The sequence below is a fragment of the Salvia miltiorrhiza genome, chromosome 7, assembly GCF_028751815.1.
Source record: "Salvia miltiorrhiza cultivar Shanhuang (shh) chromosome 7, IMPLAD_Smil_shh, whole genome shotgun sequence".
NCBI lineage: Eukaryota > Viridiplantae > Streptophyta > Magnoliopsida > Lamiales > Lamiaceae > Salvia > Salvia miltiorrhiza.
The window spans coordinates 55,884,815-55,905,635 of NC_080393.1; the positions used below are offsets into that span (position 1 = coordinate 55,884,815).

The following is a 20,821-nucleotide window of genomic DNA, read 5'->3' on the forward strand; positions in this document are numbered from 1 at the left end:
ATATGGCAAAAGCATTTTTTAAGTCATGAATTATAAAATTTGAGTTGGTATATTAAAATATTCATTTTTATATAAAGATAAATAGCTCTCTCTCTCTCTCTCTCTTTCACGTATAAGGTATGCTCTCCTTAGTTATAAATTTATCATAATAAAATGAGAGAGAAATAAAATATTCACTCTTTGAATCGCCCTTTTTTTTTAAAAAAAAGAGGCAACTATATATAAATCATGATGAACAATATCGTTGAGCCAGACTGAAAAATTCGACTGCCAGATCGTTACATCATCAAACCAACAAGCGAAATTCGCAAGACAACAAGCACAACATGTATAGCTAAGAGGGAATCAGTAAAGACCTCAACTGGGCCGAGGTCGTTCTCGATGCAGAACCCAATCCCCAGCAAAATGGCACGAAGCTCTCCCATCAGGGTCGTCTAAGTGCGCCCAATACGCCGCGAAACAGCAGCCATAACCTCCCCTCTATGATTTCTGATTAAGCAAACCATCACGGTGAATTGATACGTCACACTACAAGAAATTTCGGCTCTAACGACAAAAAAAACGGTCGCTAAGCACCGAAAAACGGTCGTTAACGTTGCACAACCAAGTGGCACAAGAGCTCGATAAGCATCTATAGGAGCAAACTGTTGAACCCTGCATTTCTGAGCTCTCAAGTCGACGTTGGGCAGCGCCTTCCTCCACTCGCCCGTCTCTGCCTTCATCTCCCAAACCTCCCACGACAGATACTCACACACAACCAGGAGAGTCAGACACCTCCCAGTTGACAGATAATTATAGTCGCTTTCATGGTAATAATAAGGGTACTGATAAGGGGTTACACTCAGTGTAATGATCTCCGTCTCCACATCCATCGTCGCGCAGTATCTCCCCCATCCCCAGTGCAGGAAACCTTCACTAGTCAACGGAGTCTTGCCGAGGAGAAGTGGCCTGACATGGTCGGGGAGGTGGTGAACCTCGACGTGCCTCCACGACTCATCGATTCCAACAGTGAGCACGTCAAGACCGTAGTCAGTTTGTAGGCGTGGTGGCGAGTGGCGAACAGTGTACGGTGCAATCGCTTTATACGCCAAGGAAGCTGCAGAGTATGCAAAACCGTACGCGAGCACGACATAGGATACGCCTCTAGCCAATCGGGGGAGGAGGAGTGACTGCTTCGTTGCTGGATTCACAAGGCGAACGCGGTAATCTTTGAAATCACACTCCAGCGCCAAACCGTTGCAGGTAGCAAAAAATCTCAATTTGGAGATGTGATTTAGCTCAGATGTGTGGATTCCACCATCTGCGTCGGCTGTTACATAAAGTGGCAGAGTATAATTCTTCATGGGTGATAGGAGGAGTTCATAGGTAGCACCGTGCATCTGCGCGTTGATGAAGGCATGAGAATGGATAATGTGGCACCACCGCCGGCAGACGAGCCTCGTTCTCTGGTAGAGATGATCGGCCGGCAAACGGAGGAGGATTTCGAACAATAGGTCTGTGGGGAGGGACCCTATGTTTATCTGCAAATTTTTGTTGTGGAACACATCATCAAAATACTAATCAATCGACTAACCAATTCAATAATTTGTACTATATGTGTTTTATCAATGTCTTTTTATATTAAACTCTAACCTAAATTTCAAAGACAATATATTTTCTTATGAAACATATATATATATATGCCAGAACCGATCATCTACCCACGATGGATAAATATAATGTGCCCATCATTGATGTGACAATGTTATTTATGAAGGATAATTGATAAATTTTACTCTAATTAAAATCATCTTACTCTAATTACAATTGCCACATCAGTGGTGGACACGTTATATTTACCCACGGTGGGTAGGTGATCGATTCTGATATATATGCATACGTCACCTAATTTTGAAAGACAAGCATGAGCATATGAAACAAGGGAAAATATGAGGGAGAGTGCTTACCGATTCTCTACTAAAAATGTCGGAATGGGGATCCGAAACGCTGTCGTCGGTGAAGCAGCGGAGCGGAGGCGTTGGTTTCGTAGGAAGCATTTGAGCTTTTCTATTTCCGGTGAAGTGTGTAGAACGCTGCGGCGGAGTAAACCTAAATAAATACAGCAGTTTCCCACCCAAAACCCAAATAAACCTAAAACCCAGAAAAAGGCCCATTCTATTCTAATTAAAATAACTATAGAGCCCTATTCTCCCTACAGAAACTCACCCGAAAACGGAAGTAAAGGGCATTGCCGCGAGCCGCCGCCGCCTCCCTGCCGCTGCAGCGGTGGAAGCTTGCTTAGTGAAGACGAACAAGGAAATTCAAAAATTAAGACGTTTTTATTTTTCCTTTATAATTCTGTCACAAACCAAAAATTCAAATAGATTGGTGACCCAACCCTCCTTTATATTTTTGCTTCAATTTGCCCATTTGAAACAAATGTAGATGATGATCTGAAAGTTATTGCTTCTTCTTTGCTTGTGTTTTTCACATAATGAATAAGAAAAGCTCTGACTTTGAAAAATCACCTTAATTTTTTGTATCTACTTTTACCAATCGCATCATTCTGCATTCATTTTATGTTTGAGTGATTAGTTTTGCTAAATCTAACTTAGCTTAGAATAGAGTCCATCCATGTTAATAATATAACAAATGCTGTTTCTACATTCGTAATATTATTTGTAGTGATTAGTTTTGTTAAACCTACAATCTCACATCCATGTTTTTTTAATATGCAGATGATCGGGGACAAAAACTCTAGAACTTGGAGTCTCCTCCCACATTGGTTAATTATAAAATAAATTAAACATAATATAATTCCTCATTAAAAACCCGCTCTGATACCATTTTGGCTAGAGCGTGTGTATGATTTATAATTATAAGAAGATACATTTAATTTTGGGGTTTTCTGTGTATCTTGATAATATAACAAATGTTGTTTCTACATTGGTAATATTATTTGTAGTGATTAGTTTTGTTAAACCTACAATCTCACATCCATGTTTTTTTAATATGCAGATGATCGGGGACAAAAACTCTAGAACTTGGAGTCTCCTCCCACATTGGTTAATTATAAAATAAATTAAACATAATATAATTCCTCATTAAAAACCCGCTCTGATACCATTTTGGCTAGAGCGTGTGTATGATTTATAATTATAAGAAGATACATTTAATTTTGGGGTTTTCTGTGTATCTTGATAAAATAGTTGGGGTTTTGTGCAATAAAATTTTTTGAAGGAGTCAATTTTGAATTTTCAACTTTTAAAATCGTGGGAAATTTGGACCAAACTTTCATTTCGTGGTAAATTTTGGAATTTTTAGAATTCGTGGGAAAAATGAAATTTTGTCATAGTTTGTGATATTACATGCAATTATCCCAAGAATAATTAACTTTTGTCAGTTTATTACTATAGCTCTGAAACACAATCAATGGATGTAATGAAAAAAACATGACTTGAGATGATGCCACGATCAGATGATATTCTCTAATAAATTTACGACGAAATTAAGAAAAATATGAGACATAACACAAAATCTCAACTGATTGATGACTTTCTCCGCGTGTGAAAATGTGCGATTTGAGCTCTCATCATGCTCCACGCTACGAGGCTCGAAATCGCGACGCTCTTCGCGCCATAGTTGAACGCGTAGATGTGAGAGTTATTAGAAATGGCAAGCTTAGGATAAACCCTAGCAGTGATGCAGCTCTTACCTCTCCCACCAAAGCTCTCTACTATGGAATGGTCTACCTGCACAAACAAGCATATTTTCATTTTTTTTTTCTTAAATCAGACTCGTCACGTGTATATTAATGATGTCAAAAATACGATACGAAAACATTGAATTAGTAAGGAGAAATCTTCTACACCGAGATTGTAGTTTATGTTTCTTAAATTCACACATTAGTGTTTATAAAATGACGATATCACAACGAAACATCGACATTAAAACACGAAGTGAGACCAGAGTTGCCAAATCTAGCTTGGCCCAGCCCAAACAATAGGCGGGCAAGGTGGACTATGTATTTTTAGGCCCAATGAAATGAATTGGCCCGACGGGCTTAGATAGGACGGCTCGGCCCACAATTCAAGCATTCAGCTTGTCGGCTTAGCCTGAACCGAAAAATGAAAATGGGCCCAATATGACTCCAACCGGACCAAAAACTCCAACCCGGACCAAAAAATGAAAATGGGCCCAATATGATTCAAACTCGGACCAAAAGATTCCAATCCGGACCAAAAAATGAAAATGGGCCCAATATTTTGTAGGAGAGAATAGAGAACAACACATCAAACTAAAAAAACACCAAAACTAACAATGCAGTTAGCTTCTCATCAAGAAGGCAATATCATCTGCAGTTTATGGCAATTATTTCCAATCTAAGATTGAAATGAAATGATTCTCAGACAACACTACATACCAGAGTTCTAAGGGAGATTTCTTGATCAGGATCCACATCAAGAAACGACCCGAAAATCGCCTCTTTCACCGGAGTCTGCAGTGAGGACCTGTTGAAAACATTGTGGATCAAAGAAGCATGAAAACTTTTTTACAGTTGATGAACAGAAAATTCAGATACCTGCTCTGATCAGACAAATCCTTAGGCATTGCAAGGTTTTGAACTTGATGGCCTAGAAAGTCGGAGCCTGTGTAGAGAATGAGAGGCTTCCCTTCCCCTGCAAGAAGTGTGGCTGAGCCAGACCAGCAGCCATTGATGTCATAGCTCTCAGTTGGATTGAGGGCGGGCTCGAGATGGATCCAGTCAACGAGGTTGTAAGAAACCGAATGTGCCCATGAAATGTTTCCCCACACAGCAGCATATGGGTTGTACTGATAGAACAAGTGGTAGACTCCATTGTAGTACATAGGTCCTGTTGTATAGCAAGTGAAACACAAGATGCAACACAAACCTTATCCAAAGAGAGCTTAACATAAAAGGATATAAGTTGTCTAAATTAGGCCTCCATGTTCATTTGAGAGTTTGATGATGACTATGAATCAAGGCCACATATATATATTCCGAGTAGCAAGTGAAACACGAAATGCAAACATGAACCTTAGCTAGAGAGAGCTAACATAGAAAAGACATAACTTGTCCAAATGAGGCCTCTGAGATCATTTGGGAGCTTGATGATTCCACTCATGATAGATGATAATTAACTAAGAGAAAAGATTACACTCTCATGCAAAACTACATAGAGTTCAAGAAAGGGCGCATAACTGAGCATTTGTAACTAGGAAAAAAAACTGCAACATATAGCTTTGCAAAAGACTCTACTTATACAAAGATGGACTACTAATCAATAATGTAAACTAGACATGAACCCTCCCCCCCCTCCCACCCCACCCCACCCCACCATCCACATCAAAATGCATCACTTCTTAAATTCAATTCCTAAATAATGAAAAATTGGGTTGTGGGAGTAAAAAAGCATCAACAAAAATATTGCATCAATCTAAACAATATGAAAAAAAGATGAAACCATAAAATTCAGAAGAAACTTTACCATTTGGATCTTCACACCTCAAAGTCCAACTTGTGTGCATATGTAAAGTCCAACTTGCAGTAATATATTTACTATTGTTGTCATCGATCGAGATGAATCTTGAAATTGTAAATATATTTGTTAAACCACAAGTGTTTGCATTGTATGTTGTATAAGTCAGTGAAATATTATATTATATATTTGAGTGAAGCTATATTGTTGGAGGGAAATATGGCAAAAGCATTTTTTAAGTCATGAATTATAAAATTTGAGTTAGTATATTAAAATATTCATTTTTATATAAAGATAGCTCTCTCTCTCTCTTCTTATTTTTTTTTTTTCACTTATAAGGTATGCTCTCCTTAGTTATAAATTTATCATAATAAAATACGAGAGAAATAAAATATTCTCTCTTTGAATCGCCCCCTTTTTTATAAAAAAGGGAATAAAAGGAGGCAACTATATTATAAATCATGATGAACAATATCGTTGAGCCAGACTGAAAAATCCGACTGCCAGATTGTTACATCATCAAACCAACAAGCGAAATTCGCAAGACAACAAGCACAACATGTATAGCTAAGAGGGAATCAGTAAAGACCTCAACTGGGCCGAGGTCGTTCTCGATGCAAAACCCAATCCCCAACAAAATGGCATGAAGCTCTCCCATCAACGTCATCTCGGTGCGCCCAATACGCCGCGGAACAGCAATCATAATCTCTCCTCTGTGATTTCTGATTAAGCAAACCATCACGGTGAATTGATTAAGCTAACAACCTTAACGACCATTTCCAAACAAAGGCTCTTCTCATGCTTAACATCACAACGACCTTTCCATATATCCACCAAAAACAGATACCAAACAGGTCGAATTCTTCAATCCCATACTCAGCAGCAATAGTTCGACAGATATCCTCAAAGGAGAAGCTTCTCTTACCTTTCAAGTTATGCCACCATTTAGATATCTTGTGTTTAAATCCCCTTCCTTACAATTTTGACATTTTTTTGTTAAATTCTTCATATACATTAATTTATTTTTTGCTAAATTCTTCATATATATACCTTAATTTAGAAACAGAGAGAATATGCGTTGACTTGCTATTGGCTGTGAGGTCATCTGTCCATTCAAAGTGATCATAAAAATTCCATCTTAATTTCATCATCCTTCAATACTATCATAATATTCGGCTGATGTGTCTTGAAGAAAGAAATACATACTATATCTGCAAAAATAATCTGAAAAGCTATAAACAATAATGTATCTCTATATATGATATATAAGCTCTTTTAACTAAACCAAATAGAAACAATAACGATTCTAATACTCTTTTAACTTAGTCATATCAGATTATTCTTATGCGGAAAAGCTTGATAACCACCAGTATAGGATTGTGGTAGCTTTGTGGAGTGGAGTTGATGCGTATCAAGATTGTAGAAAATGCAAGGCCGCCAATGCTTCCAAGAAAAATAGGTGCCAAAACGAAACGCCAAAACCTGTGGATATTTAACCCAACCAAGTGGCTCAAGAACTTGAGGAGCATCTTTAGGAGCAAACTGTTGAACCCTGCATTTCTCAGCTCTCAAGTCGACGTTGGGCAGCGCCTTCCTCCACTCGCCCGTCTCTGCCTTCAACTCCCAAACCTCCCACGACAGATCCCCACACGCAACCAGGAGTGACACACACCTCCCAGTTGACAGATAATAATAGTTGTTGTCAAGGTACTGATAAGGGGCTTCACTCAGTGTAATGATCTCCGTCTCCACATCCAGCGTCACGCAGTATCTCCCCCTTCCCCAATGCATGAAACCTTCGGTAGTCAAGGGAGCCTTGTGTTAGGAAATTAGACGCAACATCTTGGATATCGACCGATATGAAACGAGAAAAATAAATGACACCGATATTTTTAACGTGGTTCGGCCAAACTGCCTACGTCCACGGACCCACACCAATATATTAGAGAATCTCAAAAGGAGGAGTACAACAAAATTACCACACTGTATTTTGTATCTGCCTACGCAGAGGCTATCTCTCAACTCACTTTTATCACTCGTGTATAACTTCCACACTGAAGTTTTCTCTCACAAGATTTTTCTCTCTCTATTTCTCTCTCTATCTTTCTTAGCTGAAAGCTTTGTTTGATAGTTGTTTGGTGTTGTTGTGTTGCTGCTGCGAGGAAGGATTTTATAGGGGATGAGAGGTGGTAGGTGGCAGATGGTGGTAGGTGGCAAAGAGTGGGAGGTGGTAGGTGGCTTACCTACTTCCATTTTTTTACTAACAATCTCCCACTTGAAGACTGATTTCAATCTGTCTTCACACCTCGATCAACGCAACAGCCTTTCTGTCTTTGTCATTCTAGCAAACCAATTGAAGCTGAGCACAACTTCAATTTATCAATGGTTACTGCCTTTGTAAGCATGTCGGCTGGATTTTGAGCTCCTTGGATCTTTTCAAGTATTAACACCTCATCCTCCAACAGAGATCTGATGAAATGATAACGAAGTTCAATATGCTTCGTTCTAGAATGAAATGCTGAATTCTTTGCCAGATGTATCGCACTCTGACTATCGCTGTGCAAGACATTCTTCGTCTGATCAAAACCCAATTCTGCCAACAACCCTTGTAACCAGATCATTTCTTTGCTAGCCTCGGTGATTGCCACGTACTCTGCTTCTGTAGTGGATAAAGCAACAATCTTTTGTATCTGCGAGATCCAACTAACAGCAGTCGTGCCAACAGTAAAGACATAACCGGTAGTGCTTCTCCTGCGATCTACCTCACCGGCAAAATCTGCATCTACAAAACCTTGTAGTGCTACATCACCTCGTCGAAAGCATAAGCATCTATCAGTAGATCCACGTAGATATCTCAATATCCATTTTACTGCTTCCCAATGCTGCTTTCCTGGATTTGCCATAAATCTGCTCACAACTCCCACTGCATGAGCGATATCTGGTCTAGTACAGACCATGGCATACATCAGACTTCCAATGGCTGAGGCGTAAGGAATTTTAGCCATGAAGTCTCTTTCCTCCTTAGTCTTTGGAGAGTGCTCTTTGGATAGGCGGAAATGGTTAGCTAATGCTGAGCTAACCGGCTTAGCACTGCTCATGTTGAATCTTTGCAAGATTCGATTGACGTAGTTGGCCTGAGACAACTGCAAAACACCTTTTTGCTTGTCTCTGTAAATTCTCATCCCGAGAATTTGCTTTGCTTCTCCTAAGTCCTTCATCTTGAACTCCGCTGAAAGCTGTCTTTTCAACTTCTTGATTTCGTTCAAGTCTGAGCCGGCTACTAACATGTCATCAACATAAAGTAGCAAGATGATATAGCTGGACTCGAACCTCTTGAAGTAACAACAATGGTCAGCATTGCACTTCATGTAGCCATTTTTCTGCATGAATCCATCAAACTTCTTGTACCATTGCTTTGGAGCTTGCTTCAAGCCATACAGGCTCTTTTTCAACTTGCACACCAGCTTCTCCTTTCCTTTGACAGAGAATCCATCTGGTTGTTGCATGTATATTTCCTCCTCTAAGTCACCATTGAGGAAAGCAGTTTTCACATCTAACTGCTCTAGATGCAAGTCCTCCGTTGCGACAATACTCAGGACCGACCGGATTGTTGTCAACTTTACAACCGGAGCAAAGATATCTGTGTAGTCAATTCCTTCTTCCTGTTGGAAACCTTTGACTACCAATCTTGCCTTATATCGCTTTGAACCATCATGCTCTTCTTTGATTCTGTACACCCATTTGTTGTGTAGAGCTTTCTTTCCTTTGGGCAACTCAACTAGTTCCCACGTCATATTAGAGATAAGAGATTTTATCTCTTCTTTCATTGCAAGCTCCCACTTGACAGAATCTCCGACTTGACATGCTTCTTCATAGAATTCAGGTTCACCAGCATCGGTCAGTAACATTTGATTCATGTACTTCCTGTTTGGAACATGAGGTCGAGATGACCTCCTGGGTATAGGAGTTGGAGCTGGAACTGGAGACTGTGGTGGATCAGCCTCAGAGTTGGGCTCCTTCGTCTGCAAACCTTCATCTGTTTGCTTTGATGTACTGCACTCTGCAGTATCATCTGGATCAACGTATGTTGGATCGTCACTTGTTGTGTCGGTGGACTGCACTGCATTCCTGTCCTTGTACATCACATTTTCATTGAATATGACATTCCTGCTTCGAATGACCTTCCTGTTTTTGTCATCCCAAAAACGGTACCCGAACTCATCTCCACCATATCCAATGAAAGTACATTTTAGTGATTTGGAGTCGAGCTTACTCCTGACATTATCACTAATGTGTACATACGCGACACAACCAAATACTTTCAAGTGAGAAAGTTTAATTTCTTTGCCGCTCCAAACTTCCTCAGGTATTCTGTACTCCAATGGTACAGATGGCCCATGGTTAACGAGATATGCCGCTGTGTTGACAGCTTCTGCCCAAAATTGTGTTGGCAGTCCTGCATGTATCCTTATGCTCCTAGCTCTTTCTGTCAACGTCCGGTTCATGCGTTCTGCAACTCCATTTTGTTGTGGTGTCCCTGGCAACGTCCTTTCTAACTTGATGCCATCCTGGTAACAAAATTTCTTGAACGCCATATCTTCGTATTCTCCACCATTATCGGATCTCAACTTCTTTATCCGTAAACCAGTTTCATTTTCCACCATGGCCTTCCACTTCTTGAACGCCTCGAACACCTCTGACTTGTGTCTCAAGAAGTAAACCCACACCTTTCTCGAGTGGTCATCGATGAAAGTCACAAAGTAAGACTTTCCGCCATTGGATGAAACTGCTGCTGGGCCCCAAACATCTGTGTGGACTAACTCAAGCTTTACTTGCTTCGGAGTTCTACCACTGGTATTGAAACTCACCCTCTTCTGCTTCCCGTAGATACAACTTTCGCAAAAGTCTATATCAACAGACTGAAGCTCTGGTAGTTTCCCTTTCGAATGCATATACTTGAGCCCTTTCTGGCTCATGTGCCCAAGTCTTTGGTGCCACAGATTTGCATTCTTCTTGCTATCAGCAACTGCAATTGTCACACACGCATTCATCGTTGTGTATAGGCTTCCAGTATCCTTGCCACGTGCAAGAATCATTACGCCCTTAGTGATTTTCCAATAATCACCAGAGAAGTGTGTATCACATCCTTCTCTTGACAATTGCTTGACGGAGATCAAGTTCTTCCTCAACTCTGGAATGTGTCTCACGTCCTTCAATTTCCATACAGATCCATTGAGTTTGATCTGTACTTCTCCTATGCCCACCACGCTGCATGGATGATCATCTCCAAGATATACTTCTCCGAAATTTCCCGACATGTAATTTATGAAGGAATTTCGATTCGAGGTGGCATGGAAAGATGCTCCAGAGTCTATGACCCAATACTCGGCCCTTTTCTCCATGGAACATATCAAGGCATCGCCTTCTTCTTCAGCCACAACATTGGCTTCGGTCTTTGTCTCGTTTCCCTTTGAAGGTACTTTACACTGCGTTCTGTAGTGTCCGACCTGACCACAGTTCCAACATTCAACAGACTTTGATTTGTTGGAATTCTTGTGGATCCTGGAGCTCTGCCTGCCATTCCTTGACTTGCTCCGTCCACGCCCTTGACTTCTGTTTGAGTTTCTGCCTCTGCTTTCTGCATTTAAAGCGGCACCTGAAGTGGAGACTACATCTGACTGCCTCCGGATCTCCTCGGTTAAGATCATGCTCACGACATCATCGAACTTCATTTTGGACTTACCGGCAGAGCTGCTAATGGCCGTGACTGTGCCATTCCAGCTCTCAGGTAACTGCCCAAGAATTAACAAAGCCCGGACCTCATCATCGAATTTGATGTCCGCCGTGGTAAGTTGGTCCGTCACTTCGTTGAACTCGTTCAAATGTTCTCCAAATCTTCCGCTCTCCGTCATTTTCATATTGAACAATTTCTTGATCAAATGAACTTTATTTGCTGCAGACGGCTGCTCGTACATGCTGGATAAAGCTTTCATGAGAGACGCTGTTGTCTTCTCATGCTTTATGTTGAAGGCGACTGACTTTGACAAGGTCAGTCTGATTGCGCCGAGTGCTTTTCGATCAAGCACCTCCCACTCGTCGTCCTTCATATCCACTGGCTTTTCCTTCAAGGGCTTATACAGGTCCTTCTGGTACAAGTAATCCTCCATTTGCATTTTCCAAATTCCAAAATTCACACCATTGAATTTCTCCATTTTGGAAATTTTATCGTCTGTCGACATTGCTCCCACTCGATCAAAAAACACGATAATTTTCTCAAAAAATTCGTTTCTGATGTGGAGGTTCAGTTTACACTGCAACCACAGAGCATACTAAGAATTTTAAAAGAATAATTACCGTTGCGCACGAAACACTGTTCGCAAAAATTTACTATTCACGAATTCACTATTCACGTGAATAGTACCAGCGCAAGAAAAAAAAATTTCGCCACCAACGTGGCTCTGATACCAGTTGTTAGGAAATTAGACGCAACATCTTGGATATCGACCGATATGAAACGAGAAAAATAAATGACACCGATATTTTTAACGTGGTTCGGCCAAACTGCCTACGTCCACGGACCCACACCAATATATTAGAGAATCTCAAAAGGAGGAGTACAACAAAATTACCACACTGTATTTTGTATCTGCCTACGCAGAGGCTATCTCTCAACTCACTTTTATCACTCGTGTATAACTTCCACACTGAAGTTTTCTCTCACAAGATTTTTCTCTCTCTATTTCTCTCTCTATCTTTCTTAGCTGAAAGCTTTGTTTGATAGTTGTTTGGTGTTGTTGTGTTGCTGCTGCGAGGAAGGATTTTATAGGGGATGAGAGGTGGTAGGTGGCAGATGGTGGTAGGTGGCAAAGAGTGGGAGGTGGTAGGTGGCTTACCTACTTCCATTTTTTTACTAACACCTTGTTGAAGAAAAATGGGCTGAGATGGTGGGGAACCTCGATGTGCCTCCAGGACTCATTGACTCCAACAGTGAGCACGTCAAGACCATAGTCAGTTTGTGGCGAGTGGCAAACAGTGTACCGTGCAATCACTTTATACGCCGAGGAAGCTGCAGAGTATGCAAAACCATACTCGAGCACGAAATAGGATACGCCTCTAGCCAATCGTGGGACGAGGAGTGACTGCTTCGTTGCTGGATTCACAAGGCGAACGCGGTAATCTTTGAAATCATACTCCAGAGCCAAACCATTGCAGGTAGCAAGAAATCTCAATTTGGAGATGTGATTTAGCTCAGATGTGTGGATTCCACCATCTGCGTCGGCTGTTACATAAAGTGGCAGAGTATAATCCTTCAGGGGTGATAGAAGGAGTCCATAGGTAGCACCGTGCATCTGCGCGTTGATGAAGGCATGAGAATGGATAATGTGGCACCACCGCCGGCAGACGAGCCTCGCTCTCTGGTAGAGATGATCGGCCGGCAAACGGAGGAGGATTTCGAACAATAGGTCTGTGGGGAGAGACACTATGTTTATCTGCAAATTTTTGTTGTGGAACAGCATCATCAATCTACTAATCAATCGACTAACCAATTCAATAATTTGTATATGTGTTTTATCAATATGCCTTTTTATATTAAACTCTAACCTAAATTTCGAAGACAATATATTTTCTTATGAAACATATATATATATATATATATATAGGAAGAGGTTCTAATAAAAACCTCTGTTAAAATGAGAACTAGGAACCTAATCTTGACCTTTTAAATATTAGATCTAATGGTTAGGATTTAGTTAACAAAACAAAATGTGCATCTATTATATTTTACTATGCAATTAAAAAAATGCAATTTATGCAATTGAAACCAACAATGCAAAATACTCAAGCAAATCGAAATTGTGCATCTATGCAATTGAAACTGTGCATCTATGCAATCGAAATTGTGCATCTGTAGTTTAATCTCAGCCCTCTACTTTATTTAAATCAATGGTTTTAAATTGGTTCCTAGTTTTCATCTTAAGAGGGGTTTTTATATTAACCCTACCCTATATATATATATATATATATATATATATATATATATTATGCATACGCCACCTAATTGTGAAAGACAAGCATGTGCATATGAAAGAAGGGAAAATATGAGGGAGAGTGCTTACCGATTCTCTACTAAGAATGTCGGAATGGGGATCCGAAACGCTGTCGTCGGTGAAGCAGCGGCGCGGAGGCGTTGGTTTCGTAGGAAGCATTTGAGCTTTTCTATTTCCGGTGAAGTGTGTTGAACGCGGCGGCGGAGTAAACCTCAATAAATACAGCAGTTTCCCACCCAAAACCATAATAAACCTAAAACCCAAAACAATGGCCCATTCTATTAAAATAACTATAGAGCCCTATTCTCCCCTACAGAAACCCAAAAAAATTCGTTTATTTCCAGAATCGGCCTGCCGCCGCCTCCCCGCCGCTGCAGCGATGGAAGCTTGCTTAGTGAAGACTACAAATATCTTTTCCATTCGATTTCTGCATTTTATGTCGACACACAAATTCAGCATTCTACATATGGACTTCTTCTCTGCTGCAGTGAAGTGTGGGGCGGTCATCATCCAATTCTCATCACTGCAACGCAAGGCGGCTGGATTGAGACATCCGACTTCACTTACTTACACAGAGGCAGATTACTAAACATTTGCAATGGTTTGTGCTTAGAGGTACACGGCATTCTTAGATATCCATACATTATAAATCCCGCAACAAAGCAATCATTCATGATCCCTACAATACCTAATGCTCTACCACATGCCAGTAGATTTGGTATGGCATTTGCTCCATGTTCCATCAAGTATAAATTGACTTGTATCGGAGGTTCCAGCAGCGTCATCTTGCCATACTGAATTTCGGAGTCGATAAGTCTTGGAGAGACATTGCGCTTGACAGCTTTCCTGAAAGGGATCGCGTGTTGAATATTTTGTCGAATTCTCCGTTGGTTACAGAAGGTTTCATATACATTGGACGTGTGAATATCGGGGAATCGTTTTGACAGTGGATATTGAGACTGAGATCCTTACAAAGAGTATAATCCCTTCTTTTTGTTTCTTGACCTTTTGAATACTAGTTCATATTTAGTGTTGGTTAGGTTAAGAGTCACATTCATAAGTGTAATATCTCAAGAGACTCATGCTGCAGGGTAAACAAACCAAGCCGCTCGCGAACTATTCGGAGCTCGGCTCGAAAAAAGCTCGTTCAAGTTCGTTTAGAGAAGTTCGATAGATAAACAAACCAAACTTGAGCTTAGTAGTATTCGGCTCGTTAGCTCGTGAACATGTTCGTTAAGTGATTCAACTTGAAAAATATAAATTATTAGTATATACAACTTATATTTATCCACTAAAATTAATAATAATTGTATTAAATCTCTAATTAATTTTATTTGTTATAAGAAAATAATTAATATATTTATTATTTTAAATCAAATAATTTATTTTTAAAATAAAATAATCAATATTTTGAATATAAATATAAATTTAGAAAGTTCGTATAGGCTCGATTAGGCTCGTGAGCCTCAAAGTATTCGGTAAGTAAAGTTCGGGATTCGATTTGATACTAAACAAACCAAACTTGAGCACACCACTATTCGGTTCGGCTCGGTTCGATTACACCCATATCTATGAGGCTATTAATACCTAGTATCTCTAGAATTATCTATGCACACTATAAATAGTGTTGCTTCTCATTTGTAAAAGTAAGAAAGAAAAAAATACTCCAAAGTAAAATATATGAGTGTGCTGTAGCAACTCAAGTAAAACCCCATTTCAATAAAGTTCTCCACATCATAGCTTCCGCAAAACCAGCAGGTTCGTATCAGTGTTGATGAGCAATGGAGATTTGTCGTGGGATGTTTGGGGGATGAAATCGGAAACTGGTGAATGGAGGAAGGTGCTTCCCGCCATTAGGTTGGGATCTCAAAAGCGGTGGCTTCAACAGTTTGCTCCAGCACGTGTATATCATAGTCATGGATTGTTTGAACCCTTTTAAAGGATGATTCTCAACTTTTTATGAGAGTTTTGTTTCTGTTTAGTGCATTATTCGATTATTTGTTTGATTTTTTTGAAGGATCCATCGATCAAGAGGTAAGTGTAGGGGTGTCAATCGGGCCAATCCACTCGGTTTCGGGTCAATCCATTCAGTTTTGGGTTATTTTCGGTTCGGGCTAGTCGGTTCTTTTATTTTTGGAACTAAATTTTTTTGACCCTAACCCACTCGGTTTCGGGCTAGCCCGTTCGAGCCCACAAATTTACGATTTTTTATATGTATAATTTTTTTATATGGATAATCATATTATTGTAATAAAAATATGTCGTGCTTTTTAAATCAAAATATTTCTTCTTATTTTAGATACAAAAATTAGTGTTATTTTAATGTAAATTTACATAATATTTAATTTTAACTTTGTTTCCGATAAAAATTGTATATAGATATAACATAAATTGCTATCTTTCTTTGACTTTTGTAACATAAATATTTATTATTAATCGTTAGAAAAAATCAAAACATATTATACAAGCATCAAAATGTTATTATCAAATTAAAAAGTAAAGTATTAAAATTTAGAAATCAATTATTAAGAAAGTGTACGGTTAATCGGGCCAATCTACTCGATTTTCGGGCCAACCCTATCGGGCTCGGGCTTTTTTCGGTTCGGGCCATTCGGGCTAATTGTTTTCGGGCTAAAAATTTTCAGCTCTAACCCACTTTTTTTATCGGTCTATTCGGGTCGACCCGTCGGTTTCGGACTTTTTTTACTTCCCTAGGTAAGTGTAAAAATGGCATGATGTTTTTTTTTTTCCATATCATATTTAAACAATTTGCATGGAGTTCTGGACTCAGTTCGACTATCTTGTTCTTTGTTGTGGGTGTGAGGTAAATCCTAAATGTTTTATGTGGTATCTTGAATTTCCGTTGCGAATTGAAAAACAGCATTTTCTGATATATCATTGTTTATCAACCACTGGTTTTCTTTTTATATGTTTATTGAGTGCTAGCAGAAATAACTTGAATGTGTAATTAATAGTATCAATTTATATGCAAAGTAACAGCTATAATCCATACTAATAGAAAAGAGCCTAAGACATCTTAAGGCATAATTTGTGGATTGCCTATTTTATCCCTATTATATATTTTATTTTAAAATTATTTTACATATTATATATTTATAAGAATATATTAATTCATTAGATATTACACTAAATCTATGTGATATATTTCTATAGTTATTGATAAGGCTTATAAATAAATATATCCATCCAATAAATAATTTAATAAAAGTAATGAATTAATAGATTTTTTAAAATAATAAATTATTAAATAAAATAACATTAATTACACATACAACGTACGTTCTTTCTGCTAGTCTATCTACAAATGACAATTGAAAAAGATCAACTAAAATGCAACTAGCTAGCTTTACTAATAAAAACGTAATGATAAGAAATGCGACTTCATTCAAACTGTAGCTGCCACGAGAGGTAATTTGAGGAAGAGAAATATTGCTATTGACTACAGAGAATAACGATTTCAAATGCTTTTTGTCTTGCCAAGAAGAGCTTTTTGAACATCTCCTCTTTTCCCTCTTCAGCTTTCTTTAATGCATCACTTTGTTGAGTTTTCTTGATGCTTATATTGCCCCAGTTGTGGATGACCATGAAGCGGATCCATTGGAGCGTCGCATTGCTGATGCAGTTTATGCAGCTGAGGATGTCATCGAATCCCAAATTGCGCTTCAAATTCATAACCGATCCACAATTCGTGGGAAGATGTCCAGTTTTATCAACTTGTTTCGAGCTCTGTGTAAATGCACAACTATTGAAGATAAATTCTATCACGATCTACAACAAGTGATAGAAGAAATGAATTTGATCAAGATGGAAGCCATGGAGATTGTACAAGCAGCAGCTCAACTGCAGAGAAAGCCTTGGAAAGTTATGTGCTTAATTAACTTTCCAAAAAGGAAGAGAAGCTAAATGAGTTATTTAAATAGAAGCAAAAGCTCAAAGTTTTATAAGCTTCATACAAACAAAAGGTCTGAACTTGTAACTACCAATCTTGGATGCTGAATGCTTCTAATGGCCTTCTCACTGTAACTTCAAAGTTGGGACTTGCCAAGCTCAGCAGTCTTTCGTCTCCATTTCGAACTATAGCTCGAACACGAAGCTCAAGTTGGTCTCCACATAAATCCTCTTGTTCTTCTACTATCTTTGCAGCTGACTCTACCGCTGATTCACTGCAATATTCCAAAGATATTAATTTCAGCGTTGGTATCTCTCCAACTTCCGAAGGGATCTCCTCCAATTTTTCCAAACCTCGGAGACGAAGCTCCTGCAGAACTGGAAAATGGGAGCTCTCGGCCATCGTCCAATCTTCTAGACCGTGACACGAGTTCAATTGTAGCAGCTTGAGGCTCTGGAATTGGCCCTCGATAGTGTCCCACTTGCCTGTTTTGAACGTACCAAATTCGATTACTAACTTCTCAAGGAGAGGCAACCACCCTATCTTTTGCAGTATCTCTACCAACTCTAGATGGTAAGAGGAAAAGAGAGATAACTTCAACTTCTTGAGGGAGTGTGGGAAACCAATCCTCTGAAAATACTCAACATATCCATAATCGATGCGGCAGTGCAAGTTTTCCAATTTACTCAGACACTCAAGATAGCTGAAACAGTTTGCTATCTCCATTTGTTTCAATTCACTCAAACTCTCCATTTCTTTGGATCTGTAAATTAGATGCAATTTCCTGACATTGGGAATTCGTTTAACCACCTCCTCATTCAAATACAAATTCTTTGCTCCTCTGAGCGTTTTCAGATTCTCCATGATAACGATATCATCACTCGGAGGATCTGGGAGAATCAATCCTTCTCCCATAAACTCGAGATGCTTAAGTTGATGCAATTTCCAAATTTCAATCGGTGCCATAAGATCATGCCAACGATGATCAATAATACTGCATCTATTCAAATCCCAAGACTTACCGAGTGAAGACTGATCAACTATTAACGTATACAGATTCCAAAGCAAATTGATGGAAGACGGGAATTTGGAATTCCTATGAACTCTAACAGCAAGATGCCGTGAGTTCACCAATTGAAAAACATCGGCTAGGAAATGAGCACCACGCCCCGTAGCATAAGCTGGTCGATGTGTATCTCTATATTTGAGTGTTCTCAACAATCTAAAATTGTGAGGCCTTTCAAAGTTGTCTATGACAGAAGGAGACTTTTCTATGATATGATAAAACCTCTCTTTTTCAACTTCTTTCAAGCACACGTCCCTCAACAAATCATGAATCTTACAAAACTTTACATTTCCACTCAACCCCAACTCATCAGCTAAAATCAGATTTCTATCTACCAACTCCTTCAAGTACTCATCTGCTATTGTTTCCAAACATTTTCCACTCACGGGTTTTAAAAATCCTTCTGAAACCCATAGCTTCTTCAGCATTGAGACACGAATTGAACAATCTTCCTCAAAAATACCCATATACAAAAAGCATGGCTTCAAATAGTTGGGCAAATAGGTATAGCTCATGCGCAATATTTTCAAGCAAAATTCATCATTATTGATAATCACAATAGAGCTTAAATTTTGCTCAATATGCCCCCAATATTCTCTCGTGCGCTCAGATTTTGCCAGAAGACCTCCAATTGTAGCAATTGATAAAGGAAGCCCTTTACAATTTGCTACTATATTCTTTCCAATGTCCTCCAACTCAGGTGGAAAACTTTCTCCCCCAAACACAGTCTTACATAACAAATGCCAACTACTGGCCTCGTCTAGAAATTTCATTCCAATGCCATAAGACCCACCCAACTCCAAATTCAAGTTTGACATCCTTGTTGTTATGATTATTCGACTCCCATCATTATAATCAGGAAAGAAAAACTTGATCTTATCCCACACTTCAATACTCCACATATCATCCATAATTATGAGATACCTTCTACCCGATAAGTACTGGAATAGTTGTAATCCCAATTCGCCCCCACTCAGATTACTACCCCAATCCCCACTTGCTTGGAAAAGAACTTCGCTAAGTGTTTCTCTCACATTATAAGTTTGAGAAATTGTAGTCCATGCACAAATATCAAAATGCTCTTTAACAAGCGCATGCTCAAATACATGTCGCGCAAGAGTGGTCTTACCAATGCCGCCCATCCCCATAATTGGGATGATTTGGCGACTCAGTTGGCCTCCGGTGAGCTTATCCAGCACTTGAAGTAACACGTCGTCGAAGCCCACCATTATGCTTTCCTTCACGGTGGATGAGGAGCCAGCATGAGTTGAGGAGACCTTTCTCTGCAGTTGAGCTGTGGCTGCAATCTCCATGGCTTCCATCTTGATCAAATTCATTTCTTCTATCACTTGTTGCAGATCCTGATAGAAGTCCTCCTCAATAGTTGCGCATTTACACAGAGCTCGAAACAAGTTGATAAAACTCATCATCTTCCCAGCAATTGTGGATCGGTTATGAATTTGAAGCACAATTTGGGATTCGATGACATCCTCAGCTGCATAAACTGCATCAGCAATGCGACGCTCCAATGGATCTGCCTCATGGTCATCGACAACTGGAGAAATATAAGCATCAAGAAAATCCCGCAAGAAGGTAACGTTTTCAGTGAGAGATTCAACTTGCTGTTTGTGGATAGAAATTGGAGGGGAAGGATGTTTTTCAAGGCGATCTATGATATGCATAAGAGAAAGCAGAGCTCCATAAGCCGCCATGATTAACTCTTTGAATAATGTATATATTTATGGGGAGTGTGAATGAAAATATATAGATGAGATAATATGAGAGGTGAAAGAATAAGGCAACCAATCTGGTATTATGATTCCACAATTGGGATATAAAACTTTTCATAGCAGATACAGATGAACCAGCAGTAATGAAAATTAAAATCAATAAAACAAGTTGCAGTTGTTTTATGTAGACTTTTCTATGCAACTAGCTGAAAATCGAAATCAATAAAACAAGTTGCAGTTGTTTTATGTAGACTTTTCTATGCAAGTAGTAGAAAATTAATTGGATGTGCACATGCCAAGTGCAGCATTCAATGGTCGGAACCACCGATATAAGAGCATCATATTTGGTGCTACCCCATAGTGGTGTCACATGTGTGTCACCTTAACAACTACCTCATTTTCCAATTACCTCATATTTTTTCCACTGTGCCACTACCTCATATTTAACTATTCATAAACCCCAGTATTATTATTATTATTATTATTATTATTATTATTATTATTATTATTATATACCACTATCACAACTTTCAATTAAAAAATGTGTTTTGGGACCCACCACTTTCTTACTTCCCAGGTAGTATTTT

General features: G+C 39.2%; 3 protein-coding genes across 3 annotated transcripts; all 3 read right to left on the bottom strand.

Annotated features, from left to right (window-relative positions):
• Window positions 1-3,453: 3,453 nt before the first annotated feature.
• On the bottom strand, window positions 3,454-5,247 carry LOC130994952 (beta-fructofuranosidase, insoluble isoenzyme CWINV3-like). Its single transcript, XM_057920163.1, has 3 exons — window positions 4,562-5,247; window positions 4,403-4,490; window positions 3,454-3,731 (listed from the first exon to the last, which is right to left on the bottom strand). The coding sequence occupies exons 1-3, from the start codon at window positions 4,846-4,848 to the stop codon at window positions 3,519-3,521; spliced, it is 588 nt and encodes a 195-aa protein (XP_057776146.1). The 5' UTR covers window positions 4,849-5,247; the 3' UTR covers window positions 3,454-3,518.
• A 7,126-nt stretch (window positions 5,248-12,373) lies between these two features.
• On the bottom strand, window positions 12,374-14,313 carry LOC130994441 (putative F-box protein At5g52610). The gene is made up of 3 exons (XM_057919483.1): window positions 14,171-14,313; window positions 13,598-13,781; window positions 12,374-12,970 (listed from the first exon to the last, which is right to left on the bottom strand). Exons 1-3 carry the CDS (start codon window positions 14,311-14,313, stop codon window positions 12,374-12,376), a joined length of 924 nt encoding a protein of 307 aa, XP_057775466.1.
• A 2,668-nt stretch (window positions 14,314-16,981) lies between these two features.
• On the bottom strand, window positions 16,982-20,216 carry LOC130994442 (putative late blight resistance protein homolog R1A-3). The gene is made up of 2 exons (XM_057919484.1): window positions 17,530-20,216; window positions 16,982-17,291 (listed from the first exon to the last, which is right to left on the bottom strand). The coding sequence occupies exons 1-2, from the start codon at window positions 20,214-20,216 to the stop codon at window positions 16,982-16,984; spliced, it is 2,997 nt and encodes a 998-aa protein (XP_057775467.1).
• Window positions 20,217-20,821: the final 605 nt, after the last annotated feature.

Excerpts from the sequence above, each read along its gene's own strand:
- LOC130994952 (XM_057920163.1), bottom strand. The coding sequence starts at position 4,848 with ATGTACTACAATGGAGTCTACCACTTGTTCTATCAGTACAACCCATAT. Across the intron at positions 4,491-4,561 it reads GATTTGTCTGATCAGAGCAG|GTCCTCACTGCAGACTCCGG; the intron begins GTATCTGAATTT and ends TGTTTTCAACAG. Across the intron at positions 3,732-4,402 it reads AAATCTCCCTTAGAACTCTG|GTAGACCATTCCATAGTAGA; the intron begins GTATGTAGTGTT and ends TTGTTTGTGCAG.
- LOC130994442 (XM_057919484.1), bottom strand. The coding sequence starts at position 20,216 with ATGGCGGCTTATGGAGCTCTGCTTTCTCTTATGCATATCATAGATCGC. Across the intron at positions 17,292-17,529 it reads GCATTCAGCATCCAAGATTG|TTGTGCATTTACACAGAGCT; the intron begins GTAGTTACAAGT and ends TATCTTCAATAG.
- LOC130994441 (XM_057919483.1), bottom strand. The coding sequence starts at position 14,313 with ATGACGCTGCTGGAACCTCCGATACAAGTCAATTTATACTTGATGGAA. Across the intron at positions 13,782-14,170 it reads TTTGTTGCGGGATTTATAAT|GTTTATTATGGTTTTGGGTG; the intron begins GTATGGATATCT and ends TTTGGGTTTTAG. Across the intron at positions 12,971-13,597 it reads ACATTCTTAGTAGAGAATCG|ATAAACATAGTGTCTCTCCC; the intron begins GTAAGCACTCTC and ends AAAAATTTGCAG.